This window comes from Pangasianodon hypophthalmus, chromosome 3 (assembly GCF_027358585.1).
Source record: "Pangasianodon hypophthalmus isolate fPanHyp1 chromosome 3, fPanHyp1.pri, whole genome shotgun sequence".
Lineage (NCBI taxonomy): Eukaryota > Metazoa > Chordata > Actinopteri > Siluriformes > Pangasiidae > Pangasianodon > Pangasianodon hypophthalmus.
The window spans coordinates 10,118,159-10,137,500 of NC_069712.1; the positions used below are offsets into that span (position 1 = coordinate 10,118,159).

At 38.0% G+C, this 19,342-nt stretch overlaps 2 protein-coding genes across 4 annotated transcripts in view; one reads left to right on the top strand and one right to left on the bottom strand.

Moving 5' to 3' along the window:
- Window positions 1–8,122, top strand: part of hk1 (hexokinase 1) — a 19,708-nt gene extending 11,586 nt beyond the window's left edge. For 2 of the 3 annotated variants that reach the window (XM_026939550.3, XM_034302918.2), the window contains 9 exons: window positions 853–1,157; window positions 1,697–1,845; window positions 2,296–2,415; window positions 2,695–2,790; window positions 3,033–3,132; window positions 3,343–3,526; window positions 4,443–4,598; window positions 4,780–5,013; window positions 5,112–6,343. In XM_026939550.3, coding sequence (XP_026795351.1) covers window positions 853–1,157; window positions 1,697–1,845; window positions 2,296–2,415; window positions 2,695–2,790; window positions 3,033–3,132; window positions 3,343–3,526; window positions 4,443–4,598; window positions 4,780–5,013; window positions 5,112–5,259 — 1,492 coding nt within the window. In that variant the 3' untranslated portion in view covers window positions 5,260–6,343. Of the gene's footprint in view, window positions 1–852; window positions 1,158–1,696; window positions 1,846–2,295; window positions 2,416–2,694; window positions 2,791–3,032; window positions 3,133–3,342; window positions 3,527–4,442; window positions 4,599–4,779; window positions 5,014–5,111; window positions 6,344–7,985 lie in introns of those variants that run through there. The other variant, XM_053232910.1, reaches the window with a different exon arrangement.
- Window positions 8,018–19,342, bottom strand: part of tacr2 (tachykinin receptor 2) — an 11,429-nt gene continuing 104 nt past the window's right edge. The window contains exons 1-5 of the mRNA XM_026942068.3: window positions 18,774–19,342; window positions 10,604–10,798; window positions 9,835–9,985; window positions 8,522–8,718; window positions 8,018–8,210 (exon numbers count right to left, since the gene is read on the bottom strand). The exon at window positions 18,774–19,342 is cut by the window's right edge and continues 104 nt beyond it. Coding sequence (XP_026797869.3) covers window positions 8,018–8,210; window positions 8,522–8,718; window positions 9,835–9,985; window positions 10,604–10,798; window positions 18,774–19,288 — 1,251 coding nt within the window. The 5' untranslated portion in view covers window positions 19,289–19,342. The remainder of the gene's footprint in view (window positions 8,211–8,521; window positions 8,719–9,834; window positions 9,986–10,603; window positions 10,799–18,773) is intronic.

The following is a 19,342-nucleotide window of genomic DNA, read 5'->3' on the forward strand; positions in this document are numbered from 1 at the left end:
AAGGTTCACATATTTGCTTTCTTTGAACTAGTCTGTTGAACAATAGCCAGTGTTAAACATAAGGCAAAAACATACAGTATATATTATCACAGGCTGCACTATACAGCGCTTAGAATAGGACTGCTTCTTTTCAACAGACTCAGTTGCCTAAACAGGTGTCTACTCAGTAATATAATCATATCATGTCTCGAGCAAGCTTAGCCAGAGCACTTGGCAGTCTTTCTAAACATGATGGCATGCTGCACCATGCAATGTTTCTAATCTCTCAGGGAGTTTCTACTTGTTTCATAACCTTTCGCAACAAAGGTTATATGCCATGACAAGACTTCCCTATGAGTGTCTGTCCAGTGATTTGTTTTTGTTACAGTGAAAAAGTGTTACTTCTTGTCACCCCAAACATGTACTAGTATTTTTCAAGTTTCCATGATTAGAAGACACATTTATGTAAAAAGTTTTGTCATGATTAGCACGTTAAATTGTTACTTTCCATAGGCTATAACCCTATTCTCATCAGGACACCAGCCCAGGAGAACTCTTTGAGAACTGCTGACCCTTAGAAAACAAATTGAAGAGAGTAGCAGAAGTGGTAGAAGTGGTCTGCTTAAACTTAACCACTTACCCAAAACAGATTATTAGATAAATGAGTTTAAATTTGGAACTACATTACATAAATTATGTTGCAGGAAATACATTTAATTTTTCTGCTTTAGCCTTGCACTTCATTTATTTTATTTGCTCTTGTTCTTAAATAATCTCTAATGTAGTCCAAATGATCTGGACGGCTGAAAGCCTTCACAATTTGTATATCTTTATACTCTTATTCAGAGGCACTCTTCCCTTTGTCTGTCACAGGTATGCCCGTCGGCTCCATAAGACTGTGCGACGTCTGATACCTGAATGTGATGTCCGATTCCTGCTCTCAGAGAGTGGGAGTGGCAAAGGTGCTGCCTTGGTAACAGCCTGGGCCTCTAGATTGGCTGATCAGACACGCCAGATTGCCGAGACACTGGCGGAGTTCCACCTGAGCAAAGAGCAGCTGCTAGAGGTGAAGAAGAGGATGCACACAGAGATCCTGAACGGCCTGAGCAAGAAGAGCCAGGGCACAGCTACAGTGAAGATGCTGCCCACTTACGTGCGCAGCACCCCAGATGGCACAGGTGACATTTTGTACATTAGTCAAAACTGGTTAAACATTGTAGGGCTATGACCTACAACTGCTGTAGCTGAAAGTCACAGAAGGTCATTACTTTTAGCATGATATTATACAAGCTTTCTGTCTCTGTCTGCTTTTCTGACCTTCTGTCTGTCATGCTAGTTGTGTCTCGGTGTCTTGTATATCTAATACTTTGCCACAAAATTGATCTGTAATCATTTCAGTCTACACATATGTGCAGTCCTTTTTCGCAGTAACACTAGTGTCCCCTGTGCCCTGCACCCACTGGCCTATTTAATGCTCTTTATCCCTGCTGCATTGCAGCACACTCTAATCCCGATAGAACTCAATACAGGGACAGGACATTATTTTAAGAGCCCAAAGCCTCACACCTGACACTGAGATTGAAAGATTTCTGAAACAGAGCCAAGCAGAGAACTTACAGCCCAAATAATAATATTTGTAATTTGTAGAATGATAATCTAAGAATGAAAATTGCCTGCGCACCGTTTTATTCATATCTGTTGTATCCATGTCTTATAGAAAATGGAGACTTCTTGGCTTTGGACCTTGGAGGCACAAACTTTAGGGTGCTCTTAGTGAAGATTCGCAGTGGTAAGAGACGGACTGTGGAGATGCATAACAAAATCTATGCCATTCCCGTCGAGGTGATGCAGGGAACAGGAGAAGAGGTGAGCAGCCTTATAGCAGAGTTATTTGTATCTGTGTTTACACTCTGGTAATGATAATGAGAAATTAGAATTACAAATGAGTTACTAATTAAAGGGAAAAACATTATTAAAAAACATACAGTGTCTTAGTATGGTTTTGGGCAACCACGAGCCACCAGAACAGCTACATTTCACTTTGCACAGATTCTTTTCACAAAGAATGAAACACCATGCTTTCACAAGATATTCCCTCAGTTGGCATTTTGATGATGGTGGTTGACAGCGCCATCTAATACATTGCTCCAAAATCTTCCATAGGTGTTTAAATGGGGTTTGATTTGCAGAGATGCTTCCCTCTAAGGGGACAAGCGGACCCAGACCATGCCAGCAACATGTCCTCCAATGGTTGTGCTTTGAATGAACAGATTTAATTGTAATCGATTTATAACATGCTTCCCTGATCCCTTGTAGCTTTTTGATCACATTGTCACCTGCATATCGGACTTCCTGGACTACATGGGAATGAAAAATGCAAGGCTTCCTTTGGGCTTCACTTTCTCGTTCCCCTGTAGACAAACCAGCCTTGACGCTGTAAGTTTACTACAACCTCTTTGGGTTATTTTTTTCTGTATGAAACTTTTTTTTTCTATGAACATAGGCTGTGATGTTTAAAGGGTATAGATATATTCTATACAGTTAAATGACTTTAGATTTAGATGCTTTGTGGTTGCTTATTGGTTATTTCTTCAGTGGTAACGTTAGTATTTCCATATTCCTAGGACTGTCCTGGACATGGAAATATATTTCACTTTCTGAAAGGATACATGATTGATGTTTTGAGCTGATTTCACTGTTTTATTTATGATGCAGGGCATCCTGGTAAACTGGACGAAGGGCTTTAAGGCCACAGACTGTGAAGGAGAGGATGTAGTCAATCTCTTAAGAGAGGGGATTAAAAGGAGGGAGGTGAGATCTAGCTGAACGATGGTCAGCACATTTTATACAGGTGTTCCTTCTTAGTATGGTGACTTTTGGAAATATTGGGGAACTTTAGTGCTGTTGATTGGGTATTGTAGAATTAAACATATCGATTTTTAACAAAGTGTTGCCTCTCACTGTGTCTGATAAAATTTATAAGTGAGAGTGTGTGCAGACTATAAAATATGTGCGTATTTAATAGTAGTGTGTATGTATTATCATATCTGCAGGAGTTTGACTTGGATGTCGTGGCAGTGGTTAATGACACAGTTGGAACTATGATGACTTGTGCTTATGAGGAACCAACATGTGAGGTCGGCCTTATTGCAGGTAAAGTAGCATAGTTCATAAATGTAACATTCAAATCCATGTATTGTGTTCAGTCTGTTTTCTCTCCTCTGGAAAAAAAAACAAGCTAATGGTTAAAGCTCTCTAAGAACATATACCTTTCTTTTATATTGTGAACAATTATTGGTATGCATGTATCCACTAAATTTAATGACAAAATTAACCCACTGAAACATTTGTTTTTGATTGCAGGAACGGGCAGTAATTGCTGTTACATGGAAGAAATGAGGAACATTGAGACAGTGGAGGGAGATGAGGGCAGGATGTGTGTGAACATGGAGTGGGGTGCATTTGGGGACAACGGCTGCCTGGATGACATCAGGACCCAGTATGACCAAAACGTGGATGATCTCTCCCTCAACCCTGGCAAACAAAGGTAACTTTCTATCTAAGTAACATACTGTATCTCCTCAACCCATGCAGAATAGATGAATTCTTGGATGAATGATTTGCAGATAGAATTGAATACACAGACAGAGGTTGGTTAGGCATAGTCCCAGCCAACAGGCCACATTAGAAAAGTTGTTTACAAATGAAAAATGAAAACGTTGCGAACTGTGAAACCCGTAAATTAGTTCTTTTGGAAAGATAGGTAGTTACAGTGTCAATGGTTTTAGCTTGCTAATGAAATGAAGTTCTGTTTTGCCCCCTAGTGGAATAAAAGAGACTAGCTCTTTTATTTTTTAAATCTTTCAGTTAAATTACAGTCAACAAAACGATTTTAATTTAGCACATGGATTGTAAATTCATTTACAAATTAGAACCTTTATCAGGCCATTCCTGGCCCATGGGCTGTATTTATCTGACACCCTTTTTGTAGTGTGTATTGTGAACTTATCTGGCCTCAACTATCAGACATGTATATATAGACTTAAGTGCACCTCATTTTATCAGTCCGATGGGGGAGCAAACCTTGTGACAACAAATAACTTTCTAAAATAATATATAATCACTGGATTGGAAATACAAGTCATGCCAAAACAGTGCCCTGTGGTTGGTTGTTAGTCAAAGGGCAAGGTTTGGTGAAAGTAGGCAATTCTTGGTCATGCCATGTGTGATAGAAATAAAGGTCTGTCTTGCAAGACTGAGTTAAACCCTGCTGATTAAACTGCAAGTAGCTGATGATTCTTATACAATTATTCAGTTTTAGCTGCCTGAATGAATGTTTGAATTGATGGTGATGCTGCAACTTTACTGTGATCTTTGCATTACTTGGGCATTCCACCCTCACATTAGATGGAATTGCTGTAGTTTACATTAACACATTGTATTTTGATGCCTTTGGTTTCCAGGTATGAGAAGATGTGCAGCGGGATGTACCTGGGTGAGATTGTGCGAAACATCCTCATTGACTTGACAAAGCGTGGCTTCCTCTTCAGGGGTCAGATCTCAGAGACTCTCAAGACTAGGGGCATCTTTGAAACCAAATTCCTGTCCCAGATTGAGAGGTATTTTTTACTTGACTTATCAAAACTGAAGTATGCAAGAAAATTACATGAATGTAGTCTTATATGCCATTTAAGTTAGAATACAATACCTTTGAATCTTCATGGTTATATAAGTCTTTTTCTTAAAACCAGGAATTGTTAGTTGCTGTTGTCTAATCCTCATGCTGATATCCTCCTCTAGTGACCGTCTGGCGCTACTGCAAGTCAGATCTATCCTGCAGCACTTGGGTCTGGACAGCACGTGCGACGACAGTATCATCGTTAAGGAAGTGTGTGGTGCTGTGTCACGCCGAGCTGCAGAGATCTGCGGTGCGGGAATGGCTGCTATTGTGGACAAAATCCGAGAGAACCGAAGCCTAGATCATCTGGACATCACTGTCGGGGTGGATGGCACGCTTTACAAACTCCATCCACAGTGAGTAACCACATCAGAATGGGTTTACTTGTTGCAGTATGTTGGGTTATTTGCATATTTTACATTTAAAACTAAAAATTATTTGCTATTCTGTTTAGTTTCTCCCGGATAATGCACCAGACTGTGAAGGAACTTGCTCCCAAGTGCAATGTGAATTTCTTGCTCTCTGAAGATGGAAGCGGAAAAGGTGCTGCGCTGATCACTGCTGTTGGATGCCGCCTACGTCAGCAAGAACAAAAGAACTGAAAAGGTTCAGACCTACTGTCTAGTCCCCTCTTACTTTAAATGAGCGCTGAACACTTCTTCCTAGCAGTCCTCACTGAGCTTTACTGGACTTTCAGTCCAGAGCATGGGATCCACCATACTTCATATTTCACTCCATTTTGAACTAACTGTAACTGTAAGCCATTCACTGTGTCTCGCTGTTAGTATCTAAGTGTAGATGTGTGTTTTAGAATGGGTTTTATCCCTCATTGCTGAGTATACTAAGATTTTTTAACTCTGCTGTAAACATTTTTAGATGTATATTAGCAAAAGGGAAGATATTCAAGGCACAGTGGTAAGATCAATTATATATAAATAAAAGAATATATTATTTATTTTATTTTTGTATTTGACCGATGTATTGTCAGAGTGTTAAAGCTATGACAGGGTTTGATAGAGAAAGAATGTTATGAGTTTGTCTAAGTTATGAGGTGGTCAAATTGAAATCTGTTAGCGTTTTTCCGAAAACAGGATTATTATGTGAATGTTGAGCTAGCTAGTAATGACAGGACAGTTTGAGGCTCACGAGTTTAAAGAGGGCTGTTTATGCGAGTTGAGAGTCCAGTAAATGCTGACTCTATGTGTACTGCTTCCATACACTCTGTAATCTCAGCTCCTGAGTCCCCCAAGCCCCCCCCCAAGAACCGACAGATCAAGTCATTAAGAGGTAAACAAGAAAGGAGACTTTTTGCCTTTGTAATCTGACCCTTTCTAAATTACAACTTTCAGCTAGAACAGTTGCATCAGACTGTATTACATATTGCTTGTTTGAAAGTAGTTGATAATTGTGAGCGTGTGTGCTGTGTGCTGTGTGCTGTGTAAATACGCAAATAGGTCTTCACCCTTGCAGTGTAATGGTGCAAATCTCCAGTAAATGTCATTGTGTGTAATCTGACTGGGTGTTTCTGTGTGATCCTGTGTAGTTACTGTGAGTGAATCTGTGCAGTGGAATGATGAATGCATGCCTTACATGGTCTAGTGTCCACTCATTTTGTACAATGAATAGGTGCACTAAACGTAGATGTTCGATAAAGGAGCGTTATTAAACTATTTTGATGAGCCGCGACTCATGTGTCTCTGATGACTTGCTTGATAAATAAATATGTGATATAAACAAATATTGTGATATAAATTAATATCTATATTGCACTTGCCTCAATTGCCTCAATGCACTTAATGTTTAAGTGTAATAATTAATTAATAATTAATTTAATTAATAAATTGAAAACAGAATAATTGTTAATGCTACAGTTGATCCTGGTCAGCATTGCAGTGGATCCGGAGCCTATCCCAGGAATGTGAGGCAGGAATACACCTAGGATGAGATGCCAGTCAGTCACAGGGCAACACACACATACATCCACACATATGGGAAATTAGATTAACCAATCCACCTGCCAGCATGTTTTTGGCAGGTGGGAGGAAACTGGAGAATCTGGAGGAAGCCCATACGGACATGGGAAGAACACGCAAAACTCACAGGCAGGTACCTGAGCTCAGGATTGAACCAGAGACCTCCGAGATTTGAGGTAGCAAAGCTGTACCACAATTTAAATATTACATATTAATGTTACACTATTTGGCCAAAAGTTTGTGGACATCTGAACATCACACCCATATGTGGCGTCTTCCCCAAACTGTTGCCACAAAGTTAGAAGCACACAATTGTACAGGATGTCTTTGTATGCTGTAGTATTATAATTTCCGTTCAGTGGAACCAAGGGGCCCAAACATATACCAGCATGACAATACCCCTTTGCACAAAGCGAGATCCATAAAGACATGTTTTGTCAAGGTTGGAGTGGAAGAACGTGAGTGGCCTGCACAGAGAAATCACACTTTTTAATAACTTACTATTATTTGAGCAGTGCTATTACTTTCCGCATCACTAGGGGGTGATGCCATGTAATGAAACTGCAGCTGGCTCTCTGCAGACTGGTGACATTCAATATTGAATCAATATGCAGCACTTTCGGCACTTTTTATTTTTAGTCTTGTGCTCCTCTCTCTCTCTCTCTCTCTCTCTCTCTCTCTCTGTGTGTGTGTGTGTGTGTGTGCATTTGTTCTCTTTATGGTAGCCTTTGATATGTGCTATAAGTTTCTGTCTCCTGGAAAATGGATTTTAATTCTTTAAAATGATTAAAACAGCATCCTTTGTTTGAACTGTTTTATTCACTCCAAATTAAATATGCTGAAGTACAAAGCCAAACAGCAAAATTAGTGTATATTTAGGACACGTGTGTCATATAATTCTGGAAGATATGTATATTTTTTTATCACTATGAGCAAGCTGGCCTCCTTTTCTGAACATTTTTCACATTCATCTATCAATTTACATCCTTTCTAACTGATAACTCATAACAGGTAGCACACTAAAAAGGCTGCAAAGAGATCATATGTCTACTGCAGGTCAAATCTTAACTTTACAACAATTTTTTTTTTTATAACGAGATGTTCCACTTGACAGTATTAGGTAGTATTTACAGTTTACAGTTCGCACATTTCACAGAGTGTTTAATGAAACACAAAAATACACATACAAACAACCGACCAAAACATAAAGCAGCGACAAATAAGATTAGCGCTTAAGCTATGGAAGTACACTTCTAATCCACTGGAACAACATCCATATTAAACTTCTCTGTATTAAAGTTCTCTGTGAGGTATTTGGAGTTAGTGTGACTATGCTCTACGCATTTCTTTTTCAGAGCCTCTGTCTTGAGCCTTCAGTGAAGGGAGCCTAGGATTTAATCAGCTTGGACATGACCTCCTCTGGCACATTGACATGGTTCCGGACCATGACACTATTGGTCTCTGTTCGGCAGCTGCGTGTTGTCCGGAAGGTTCTCATGTGCCGCAGCTCCATGTCATCCTCCTCTGAGACCCTGATGAATGGGCACCAACGGAACGCTCGCCGGAAACCTGACCGGAATCTGAGGAGAAGCAGCAGGCGTCTGTTCAACAAAATACTGTATTTATGCTTCCACAAATGTACTTAATATATGATTAAACTCTTATTTCTCTGTTGGCTCATAAAGGTGTTTTTTATGGGAGAAAAGTTTTTTACCATTATATAGGCATAAATATGCACAATACAATTTCAGTTATGGGATTCATAAAGCATCCATCTATCCATCCATCCATTCAGTTATGGAGTACAGTGTAGTCCAGTAATGAATTGTAGGCATTATTGTAGGCTGATTATAGAAACATTTCTGAATGTGAGTATGAATGTTTCATATACCTTTGGTTCAGGCAGCAGTATATGATGGGGTTGTACATGGTGGAACTCATAGCTAACCAGAAGATGGCCAAGTAGACCTGCTGGATGTAATGCTGGTTGTATATATCCTTCTTGAAGCTACCCAGGATGAAGTAGATATGATAGGGGAGCCAGCATACAGCAAAGGTTGTCACAACAACGATCATCATCTTCACGACCTTTAATTTAAAAAAAAAGTAAGAGTCTTTCTCCACATGCGATGCATAGAACTAATACCACTGATAGCAGTCCTAGTTGTGGCCACTACGACACTAAATTTGTCTAAGATTAATGCGAGGATGGTAGAGGTATTGCTCTGACCAACTGCCCAAAATCTGTCTGCGACGGTTGTCAATCATGCATGTCTTGTTGAATGTCTGGCCTTGGAGATTTTACTTGTATTTCACTTATTGTGGTTGATTCAGCACTCACCATCATTAGGTAGTGTGGTACTTTAGAGTTATTGTCTGTGGTCCTAAGGCATAAACCGACATTTTTAAAGCTTTTAAAGTAAACATGTCTTGTCAGTTCAGTGAAGTGGTAGAATTCAACTAGCCCAATACTGCAAGAGCAAATATACACAACCAAATATCAAAGGAACATGAGAAATAATATGGACATAGAAAGAAGACAGTGTCGTCCCCTAGTACATCAGGCAAGAAAGAGAAAGAGATATGACACTAGTTCTTGCTTGATTGGAATGAAACCCTGTACCCACACCAGCCCTTTGCAGATAAGATTGGACACCACTGCTCTATGTGAAGGGGTGTCAAAAGCTCAGGAGGATATTCAGTAAACATCATAGGGTGGTATATTTCAAATCCAGCAACACACTCAGACAGAAACTCATACAGATACCCGTACACCTACACTCGTTTGAGGCAACAGTGTACATATTCTGAACAGCTTTCTACCTAAATCATTTCTAATATGAAAATGATTTTTGTATCATTCTATATCCAACCTAAAATGGTTTAGTGTCTTGACATGTTTACCTCAACAGTTTCACACCAATTTGGACCTCCAAGCTAAATCATCTCGTGATGTCACACATGTGGGAACAAAATGGGGAACTTCACCAGAAATCATGAAGCCCCCAGATAAGAAGCAAAACATTTTATTACTGTAACACAAGGCCATTTTCCACGACTTACAAGAGTTCCTATCTTTCTTTGACAAGACCTACTACTGCAAAACTCAAACATATTAGTATTAGCTCTCTGCGTCTGTGGCTTTGTATGTGTAAATGTTATGTAAATGTAATCCTCAGCATGGGTGAGTGTGTTAAATCTGACCTTGCGCTTGGCCTGAATCTGGTTCTGGTAGTGGTCTGATGCCTCTCCTGGGATCTTGCTGCCCCATAGACGCTGGCCCACCATACTGTAGGTCACTAGCATCACCAGCAGGGGAAGCAAGTAGATCAGGATAATGACTGCAATCTGGTACCTGGAGAGGTGTGACAGCACATTTTTATTCTCATGCATTTGTGTTTTGTCTACATCAGCCAAGAATAAAAGAGGTCAGTGAAACTACACAGATTAGAAAATACTCACCAGTTTGTTTCACTTTAATACATAGAGTTATAATGTAATAATTAATGGATAATGAATAATTCCCTATACCTATATCATTGTCATTTAAGGGCAAAACGAATCTCAGTCATGGGCTAGAAGATCCCCTCTAACTGTGTAATTTATTCCAAATGAATCCTGCTCTGCATAAATTTATAACCTTAAGCCTGTTATTCAGCTTTTCACCTTGAAGCAAATCTCTCAGTCACAAATATGAACAATGAGTAACTACAGCAAATTACTTTATTATCAATAAAGTAGGTATTTATGAAAGAGAGAAGGACTGGGCCCACCAAAGGGTCCAGGGAGTGCAGGGGGTTAAACGTTCAATGTATTTATTAGTTCAATGTATGTATAATGCATTTATGGTAGTACATATTTGAACAGTCAAATAATTTACCCTCCAAAGTAAGATACTTCTCGTAATTCAAGCTGAAAATTTTGTAAAAACAAGTACAATTTCCTGGTGTTTATTTTATTTTGTCTTTCTTACGAGAGCTGGTGCTTTCCACCGTAGTCATCAGGCCATTCCACCATGCAGACCGTGCGGTGGGAGTAGACCTTGGTGCTTGAATAGAAACACTGAGGGAAAGCCAAGGAAAAAGCCACAGCCCATATAACACCAATCACTACTCTGGTGGTAGTAGAAGACAGTCTGGACCTCAAAGGGTGGATAATGGCCATGTATCTGTGATGGTAAATAAACAGATAGACGCACAAGCCATGCTAAAGACAGACAGATTTCACAACGTTTATCATACTCTGAAATGTCATATATTCACTGTCATTTCAAAATCAAACATAATCAAATGATATGCATGTTTATAAGTACAACTAATCAGTTCCTGTCAACAAGGCAACAGTATGTCTCTTTTCCGATGAGGCAGCAGAAAATCCAATCAAAAATTGCTGTGATATCACTTCAGACTAAAGAGCCTTCTGTAGAGTATAAATATTTAATGTAAAACTACATTACTGACATTTCTAAATGGTTACTAATTTATATTTCTAATTTCACATTCCATTCCATTTCCTTATAGTGAATGGAGTCAATGCAATAAAAGGCTATAAATTAAATATTAAATATTCTTCCATTACACATGCCAGTTTAGATTACCAGAACAAACAAATTAATAATAGTTTATATTAAATTGCACTATAAATTCAGCATCAGTAGTCACTCATCCAGAATGCACTTTTCTTATTGTAAAAAAAATAAGATAAAATGCAACAGGAAAAAGAGGAGTAAAACACTGTGTAAAGGTAAAAGTGTATTAATACTCTGCAATGTTCAGCCACAAAAAATGCTTCCAAATGTAACTAGCAATATTTGTATAGTTGCAAGAACCAGAAGAGAAATGAGTAATGAAACAATGAACAGGGAAACACACACATACACACTCTTAGAAGGTAGAGAGTAGGAGAGGGTAACCCTAGTGAAAAAAAAGTATACTTTATTGTATTTGTAATATATTTCCTGTTTCAATAGTACATTGCAAATACTAACAAAATTGCTAACAAAATACTAACAAAAATAAACAAAACTTTAAATATATAAAAAGTGTATTACCACCATGCTTTTACCTATTTTTACCATACAACTTTTAACACCCTTTAAAATAATTGTAATTTAGCATATTTTCTAAAAATATATTTTACAAAAATATACTTGAATTGAAAGTTTTATTTTTTTTAAAAGTGTATTTATTTGCACTTTATGTAAATATATTTTAGTATTATTTTTAACTGTGTGCTGAAAATGACCATTGTAACAATGCATTGAAAGTTTACTTTCAAAGTACATTATTAAATAACCTGAAGTTGTAGTATACTTTAAGTTATATTTTGGAGTAAGTGGACTTCTTCATGCTTGCAATTCACTTCATTACTGCTTTCAGAAAGTAATAAAACATATGATAAATGCGTTGAAAGCCCATTTAAAACATTTTTTAAATAAAGTGTATGCACTGCACAAAAGGCTACTCTTGTAATTGTGATTTAAGTATTTTAATAAATTTATACAATGTCACAGAGAGGTCCAAATGTATAAACATTGTATACACATAAAATTCATGACTAATTTTATACCAACAGCACACCATACGAACACAAGAAAATGTGTTCTACAGGAAAGTAACCTTTTACTGAATGTGTTTTTGAAATGTTTCAGATGAATTTTGGGCGAAATGAGCAAATTAAATTAGCATTAGCCGATGCTATTTTGCTTAGCTCGCTATCAGTGCTGTGGCTGAAGCTTACAGAGTGCTAACAGTTAGCCTACTAGCTAATCCGATAGATTTAATATTGTTCGGGGAACTTAGTTGGCTTGGTATTGCTAACTTCATAGAGCTAGCTATTTATAAAGGCAGAGTTGCAGTTTACAGACTTGGTAGTTGATGTTTAACTGATTGTGCTCTTGTCTGAGGGGATTTGTGCATTTTTTAAAGTTGCTATTCACACTTCTTGTTTTTGACAGCGAGGCCGCGAATTAGCCAACACCTCAGTCTCCAGTTAGCTTAGCCTGTTAGCTAGCTAGCTTGTCGTGTGAGTGAGATAGAGAGAGGGAGAAAGAGAGAGAGACGTTGCTAAAGTTCAGTGCTGTGCCTCGAGATGCCCGCGGTGTTGGAAAAGGGTACGACGGAGATTTCAGGGAACTTCAAGGAAGTTCTCCTTCCTCCAGTGATGAGGATTACGGTAAGTGACAGGTGGTAGCAGGCCCGGGTTGGCTAATCAGGAGCAGCGGGAGCATTCCCGGGGGCCGGTCTGTGTTTTGACCGCGAGGGCCGGTGTTGTCATGCCACTGGGTTGAAATACAGATGTCTGTTATTGAAGTTACATGTTATTTATTGTAATGACCCTGACAAGAAGTGCATACAGCATTGGGGGAAAAAATTAGCATATTTTTACTCAAAAATAATATATTTATGGTATATTGCTTGTGTGTTTTGAAGTCACTCTTAATTAATTTGTAATGTACTTCTAATACAAAAAAGTACACTTTAATATCACTAATCAAGCATGCAATTATCTTACACAGGCATATATTTAAAGTGTACTAGGTATACTTGAAGTTGTTCCAATTTAGCACATAACAGTACACTAAATACACTTAAAGTTATGCTTTACTACAATTTAATTACAACTAAAATATACTTAGCACAAAATTAGTTGTTCCAAAATAGCACACTTCAAGTTAACTAATCATTAACACACTTAAAGTATACTGACAAGGGAATATATATCACTAGGGAATATATTATTGTTCACAGTAATACTGGTATAACTTTAAAGATGATATGATTTTCCATATCACAGTGTTGTGACATTAGCAGGGTTCTGCTAGCCAGTGTTTTTCTTGTATTTGCTTCTTTCTTCACAGAATGTGACTTAGTAGAACGGGCAAGACCCGATTTTGATCTGTGTAATATTATTTATGTGATAAAAAAAAATAAATCCTACATTAAAAAAAAGCACTTTCACACAGTAGATGGCTCTCTGCTCCGTTTGTCTATCTCCTCTTCATGGTCGAAAGGCTAGAATACCCGCTTATCACAGCTTTTCATACAGCAGGTATAAAGAGATTACATGAATCATGAAGGTCTCTCAGGTGTGTGAAGAGAAAAACCCCACATAAAATGGTAAGTGTGAGTTGTGTATGGTAAGTCTGAGTAACTGAGTGAAAAGCATTCTCTTGTGGACATTTCTCACAATACTGCACTGTGGAAAATGCCAATATTGTGATGCATATCTATGTTGAGATGTATTGTGTGAAATATCCATATTATGATCTATATCTATATTATGATGTATTATGATGTATACTGTACTGTGATGTACAGTATATCTATGCCATGCAGTAAACTAAAAGCCTGCTGATACATTACAACACACATTTAGAAGGGCTGATATCTGCCTGGATTCTCACAGCAGCTAATAAACATTTGGTTAGTGGACCTAGTGGTTAGCCTATTTGCATACTATAACCTTCTGTGATATCAGTTTTGAAAAAATATTAATATTCAATAGACTAGTACTGAAATAATGATTAAACAGGTGTACACTCACCGAGCACTTTATTAGGAACACCTGTACACCTACTCATTCATGCAGTTCATCAGTCTGGCAGAAGTGCAGCTGATAAAATCGTGCAGATACGGGCCAGCAGCTTTGGGTAATGTTCATATCAACCATCAGAATGAGATAAAATGTGATCTCAGTGATTTTGACCATGAAATGATTGTGGGTGCTAGACAAGCTGGATTGAGTATTTCTGTAACTGCTGATCTCTTGGGATTTTCACACACAACAGTCTCTAGAGTTTATTCAGAATGGTGCAATAAAGAAAAAACATGAGAGACAGTTCTGTGGATGGAAATGCTTTGCTGGGAAGACAGAGAATGGTCAACGGTCGGACTGGTTCGAGCTGACAGAAAACCTACAGTAACTCAGATAACCACTCTATACAACTGTGGTGAGGAGAATAGTATCTCAGAATGCACAACACCTTGAACCCTGAGGAGGACGGGTTACAACAGCAGAAGACCCTGTTGGGTTCCACTTCTGTCAGCCAAGAACAGAAAGCTGAGGCTGCAGTGGGCACAGGCTCACCAAAACTGGACAGCTGAAGACTGGAAAACGTAGCGTAGCGTAAAAAAACGTAGTAGGTAGTGTAATGGTGTGGGAAATGTTTTCTTGCCACACTTTGGGCGCGTTAATACCAATCAATAATCGCTTGAAAGCCACAGCCTATTAGAGTGTTGTTGCTGACCATGTGCATCCCTTCATGGCCATAATTTACCCATCATCTAATGGCTACTGCCACCATGATAATGCAACATATGACAAAGCAAAACTCGTCTCAAACTGGTTTCATGAACATGACAATGAGTTCAGTGTTCTTCAGTGGCCTTCCCAGTCACCGGATCTGAATCCAGCTGAACACCTTTGGGATGTGGTAGAATGTATAATGTATAATGTATGTGTGTGTATATATATATATACACTCACTGTTCACTTTGTTAAAAACATCTGTACACCTGTACATTAATACAGTTATCAAATCAACCAATCATGCAGCAGCAGCACACTACATAAATTATGCAGATACAGGGCAAGAGCTTCAGTTATTGTTCACTTCACACATCAGAATTAGCAACTCAATTGAATATGCATCAGAAGGCTAGGCGTTCCCTTACACACTACTGTCTCCTTCCTTTCCAGATATCTCTCACATAGCTTTCAGTTGTGTTTGGGGTCATTATTAAGTCAAACATCCAATTTCTCAGATTTACAAAAAGTACTTTACAAAAGTAATGTGTCCCTAAATTTTTGATGGACAAAGTATTACCAGATGTGTTAACACTGAACACTTAAGTATATATTTCAATGCTCTTCTAATAATCTCTTATGAAAAAACACATATACTGCTCCATGTAGTAGTGCAGATGAAGGTAATAATGGACACCATTATTGCAGATTCATTCAAATTAATGCTTGCTGGTTTATTTTAAATAGACTAATTATAGTTAAATTCCTCAGTGGAATCAAATTAAAGACTGATTTGGTCCTTTAGGTATTTGTGTGTCCCATAGTATCTTTACTTCGGTACACCCTAAAGCTTGACATATTTTGTCTGCTGTGAAATTGCAACCAATTTTTTTTCATCACTGAACTTATTTGGGTATTACTAATGTAAAAAATATTTCCTGTAGTCATTTCTGTAGTTCATCTGCATTCCTGCAATTGTCTTCTACAGTGTGCTAATAATATATTATATTTTTCTATTTTATTACATAATAGTATTATATTATATGGACTGTCAAACACTCAATCCAGGCATCCAGAAGGGTAACATCCAAAGAAAAAAAACATCTTAGTAAGGTGTGCCGTCATGAGCTGCCAGAACAGCTTCAATGCTCCTTGGCTTCGATTCTACAAATCTGTGGAAAGCTGGTGACTGTAAAGTCCATAGTATATGATTTACATAATTTTCAACCTTATCAAAGCATTCAGTGTCCCCTTGTGCCCTGTGGATTGAGGAAATGTCATCCTGGAAGAGACCACTCCCATCAGGATAGAAATGATTTATCATAGGATAATCATGATCAGTCAGAAGTATTGATTTGTGGTCATTCTTCCCTGTAAATGGACAAGCAGACATAAACCAGGGGAGCAAAAATAAATGAGCACCACGGCATATCCGAGCCACTGTTTTTTTCCTTTAATTTGTCACTCGTCTTTAATTTGTGTCCAGATGTCAATGGGTAGTTATAAATTAATTTAAAAAAAAAACAAAGTGCCCCTGATACAGGGATTAATTTGACTCATTAGATGTTGCTTTTATATGATTTAAGTTGTGCAAATAATACTTTTCATACTGTTTGTGCACGTGCATGCCAACACTAATTTATTGTGGATGTTTATGGATAATTTATGGTGGATTAGTGTTGCAAATAAACAGTCAGATTAGTGTGTAAACAAATGGACATCAGATTATGCACTACACCCTCTCTGAATTATTACATAATACTTTTGTAGTTATTATCATATTATAGCTCCACTACATCTGATGAACTGCGGTTAAACCAGCCGCTCTTCCTGAAACTACGGTTAATCTAGCCGCTCGTGCCATTGGGGGGCGCGGCTTTTAGACACTTAGCGGTAATAACACCGAAAGCGGAAAGCGAGCGCTCGCGAGCTCCTACACAACCAAAGCTACTTAACTTTTATACAAACTGAAATTTAAATAAATAACAAAACCAACACACAGCAGGTCTCAGTATTTATGAGTATCCAGGGTAAATGTTTTTATATTTGCGCCTTTACTTTTAAATAATGGGCAAAATCGATCAAGTTTATAGACACGGTATAAATCATTATTATTATTATTATTATTATTATTATTATTATTATTATTATATAAAATATCTATTAACATAATAATATAAAATATTATCGTTATAAATCTAACCATGGATAATTTTTTTTAAATATAGATGGATCATTTCACAGAGGAAGTCTCTGACACAAAAATATTAATATTTCTTTTATTATATTGTTAAATATTAATGTTTCCTTACATACTGCTGAAATCAAATGGACATTTCAAATCTCAAACCCACTCAAAATAGTATACAGTGACCTACTCTATGCTTACAATAGAAAGGAATTAATTTAGAAATATAAAGTAGAATTTTACTGCAGAAATTTAAATTTGTTGCTCTTCAAAATCAGTGAATCTAGCAATGTAATTGAAACTGGAGGCTATTTTGATTCATTATAAAAGGGACATTTCAAATTGGTAGATGACAAAACCAACTGATATCAGTTCACAGCAAGCTCCTCTATGCTGACAATAAAGATCATTAATTCAGCTGTAGAATTCTTAAGTAATTGCTCTTCAAACTCACAAAATCTGTCAATATAACTGAACCGTACAGTAGAATTAATTGATCTTTACTGTGAACTGATATCAGTTGGTTTTGCCATTTACCAGTTTGAAATTTCCCTTTAATAATGAATCAAAATAGCCTCCTGGTTCAATTATATTGACAGATCCTGGGAGTTTGAAGAGCAATTACTTAAAAATTCTATAGTAGAATTAAATTATCTTTATGGTGAGCATAGAGGAGCTCACTGTGAACTGATCTGAGTGGGTTTGATTATCTACCAATTTGAAATGTCCCTTTTATAATGAATCAAAATAGCCTCCTGGTTCAGTTATATTGACAGATCCTGGGAGTTTGAAGAGCAGTTACATAAACATTCTATAGTAAAATTAATTGATCTTTATTGTGAGCATAGAGGAGTTCACTGTGAACTGATATCAGTGAGTTTCGTCATCTACCAATTTGAAATATTCCTTTTATAATGAATCAAATGAGCCTCCTGGTTCGGTTATATTGACAGATCCTGGGAGTTTGAAGAGCAGTTACATAAACATTCTATAGTAAAATTAATTCATCTTTATTTTGAGCATAGAGAAGTTCACTGTGAACTGATCTGACTGGGTTTGATTGTCTACCAATTTGAAATGTCCCTTTAATAATGAATCAAAATAGCCTCCTGGTTCAGTTATATTGACAGGTCGTATGAGTTTGAAGATGAATTACTTAAAGCCTGTACAGTAGCATTCACTGATCTTCATTTTGAGCATAAAGGAGCTCACTGTGAACTGATCTGAGTGGGTTTGGTCATCTACTAATTTGAAATGTATATTTTCTAATGCTTCAAATTAGCCTCCTGGCACAATTATATTGACAGAGCCAATGACTTCGAGAAGCAAATACTTTAAAATTCTGCAGTAAAATTATTTCACTATTATTGTGACAATAGAGTAGGTCACTGTGAACTAATTTTAGTGGGTTTGATCATCACTACCAATTTGAAATATCCATTTTATAATGAATATAATGGATCAAAATAGCCTCTTGCCCCAGTTATATTAACAGATCCAGATATTATATATTATATAGATCCAAAGTATATTAACGCTCGCTTTCCGCTGTCGGTGTTATTACCGCTAAGTGTGTAAAAGCCGCGCCCCGGATTTGCACGAGCGCCTGGATTAACCGTGGTTTCAGGAAGCGCGGAGGGCTTAACCGCAGTTCTGATGCTGGGATGAGAGAAATGAGAAGTGATGTACAGTACAGTACAGTGCTCACCTGTCCACAGCGATAGCAGCCATTGAGTAGATGCTGGAGAAGACAGCAGTGATGGGGATAAAGTTCTGAAATTTGCAGTAGCCCAAACCAAAGTACCAGTCGTTGTGCAGTGCGTAAACGAAATTGAAGACGGTGTTAAAGGTGGCCATGGAGACGTCGGAGAAGGCCAGGTTCACGATGAAGTAGTTGGTGACCGTCCTCATGCGTCTGTGCGCAAGGATGATCCAGATCACCGTGACATTTCCCACCACAGACACCAGCACCACCAGAGAGTAGGCGAGAGCCCACAGAGCCACTTGCCACGCGGGCTGCGCGAACTGATTGGCGGAGGTCTCGTTCCCCTCATCAGCATCACCTCCGTCGTAAAGCACTGATGTGAACGAGAGCGGATCCGAGGTCGCCTCCATCTCAGTCACCGCTCGCTCCAGGAGTGCCACACGGATCAGTGGTGCAGGGCATTTCCTGTAGTGGCAATCAGGAACGCAGTCGGGACTGAAGATATGCGTCGCGCACATGCTGAAAACGTGTTCATTTTTCCTCACAGATAGGAATTCAGAAGTTGCAGAGAG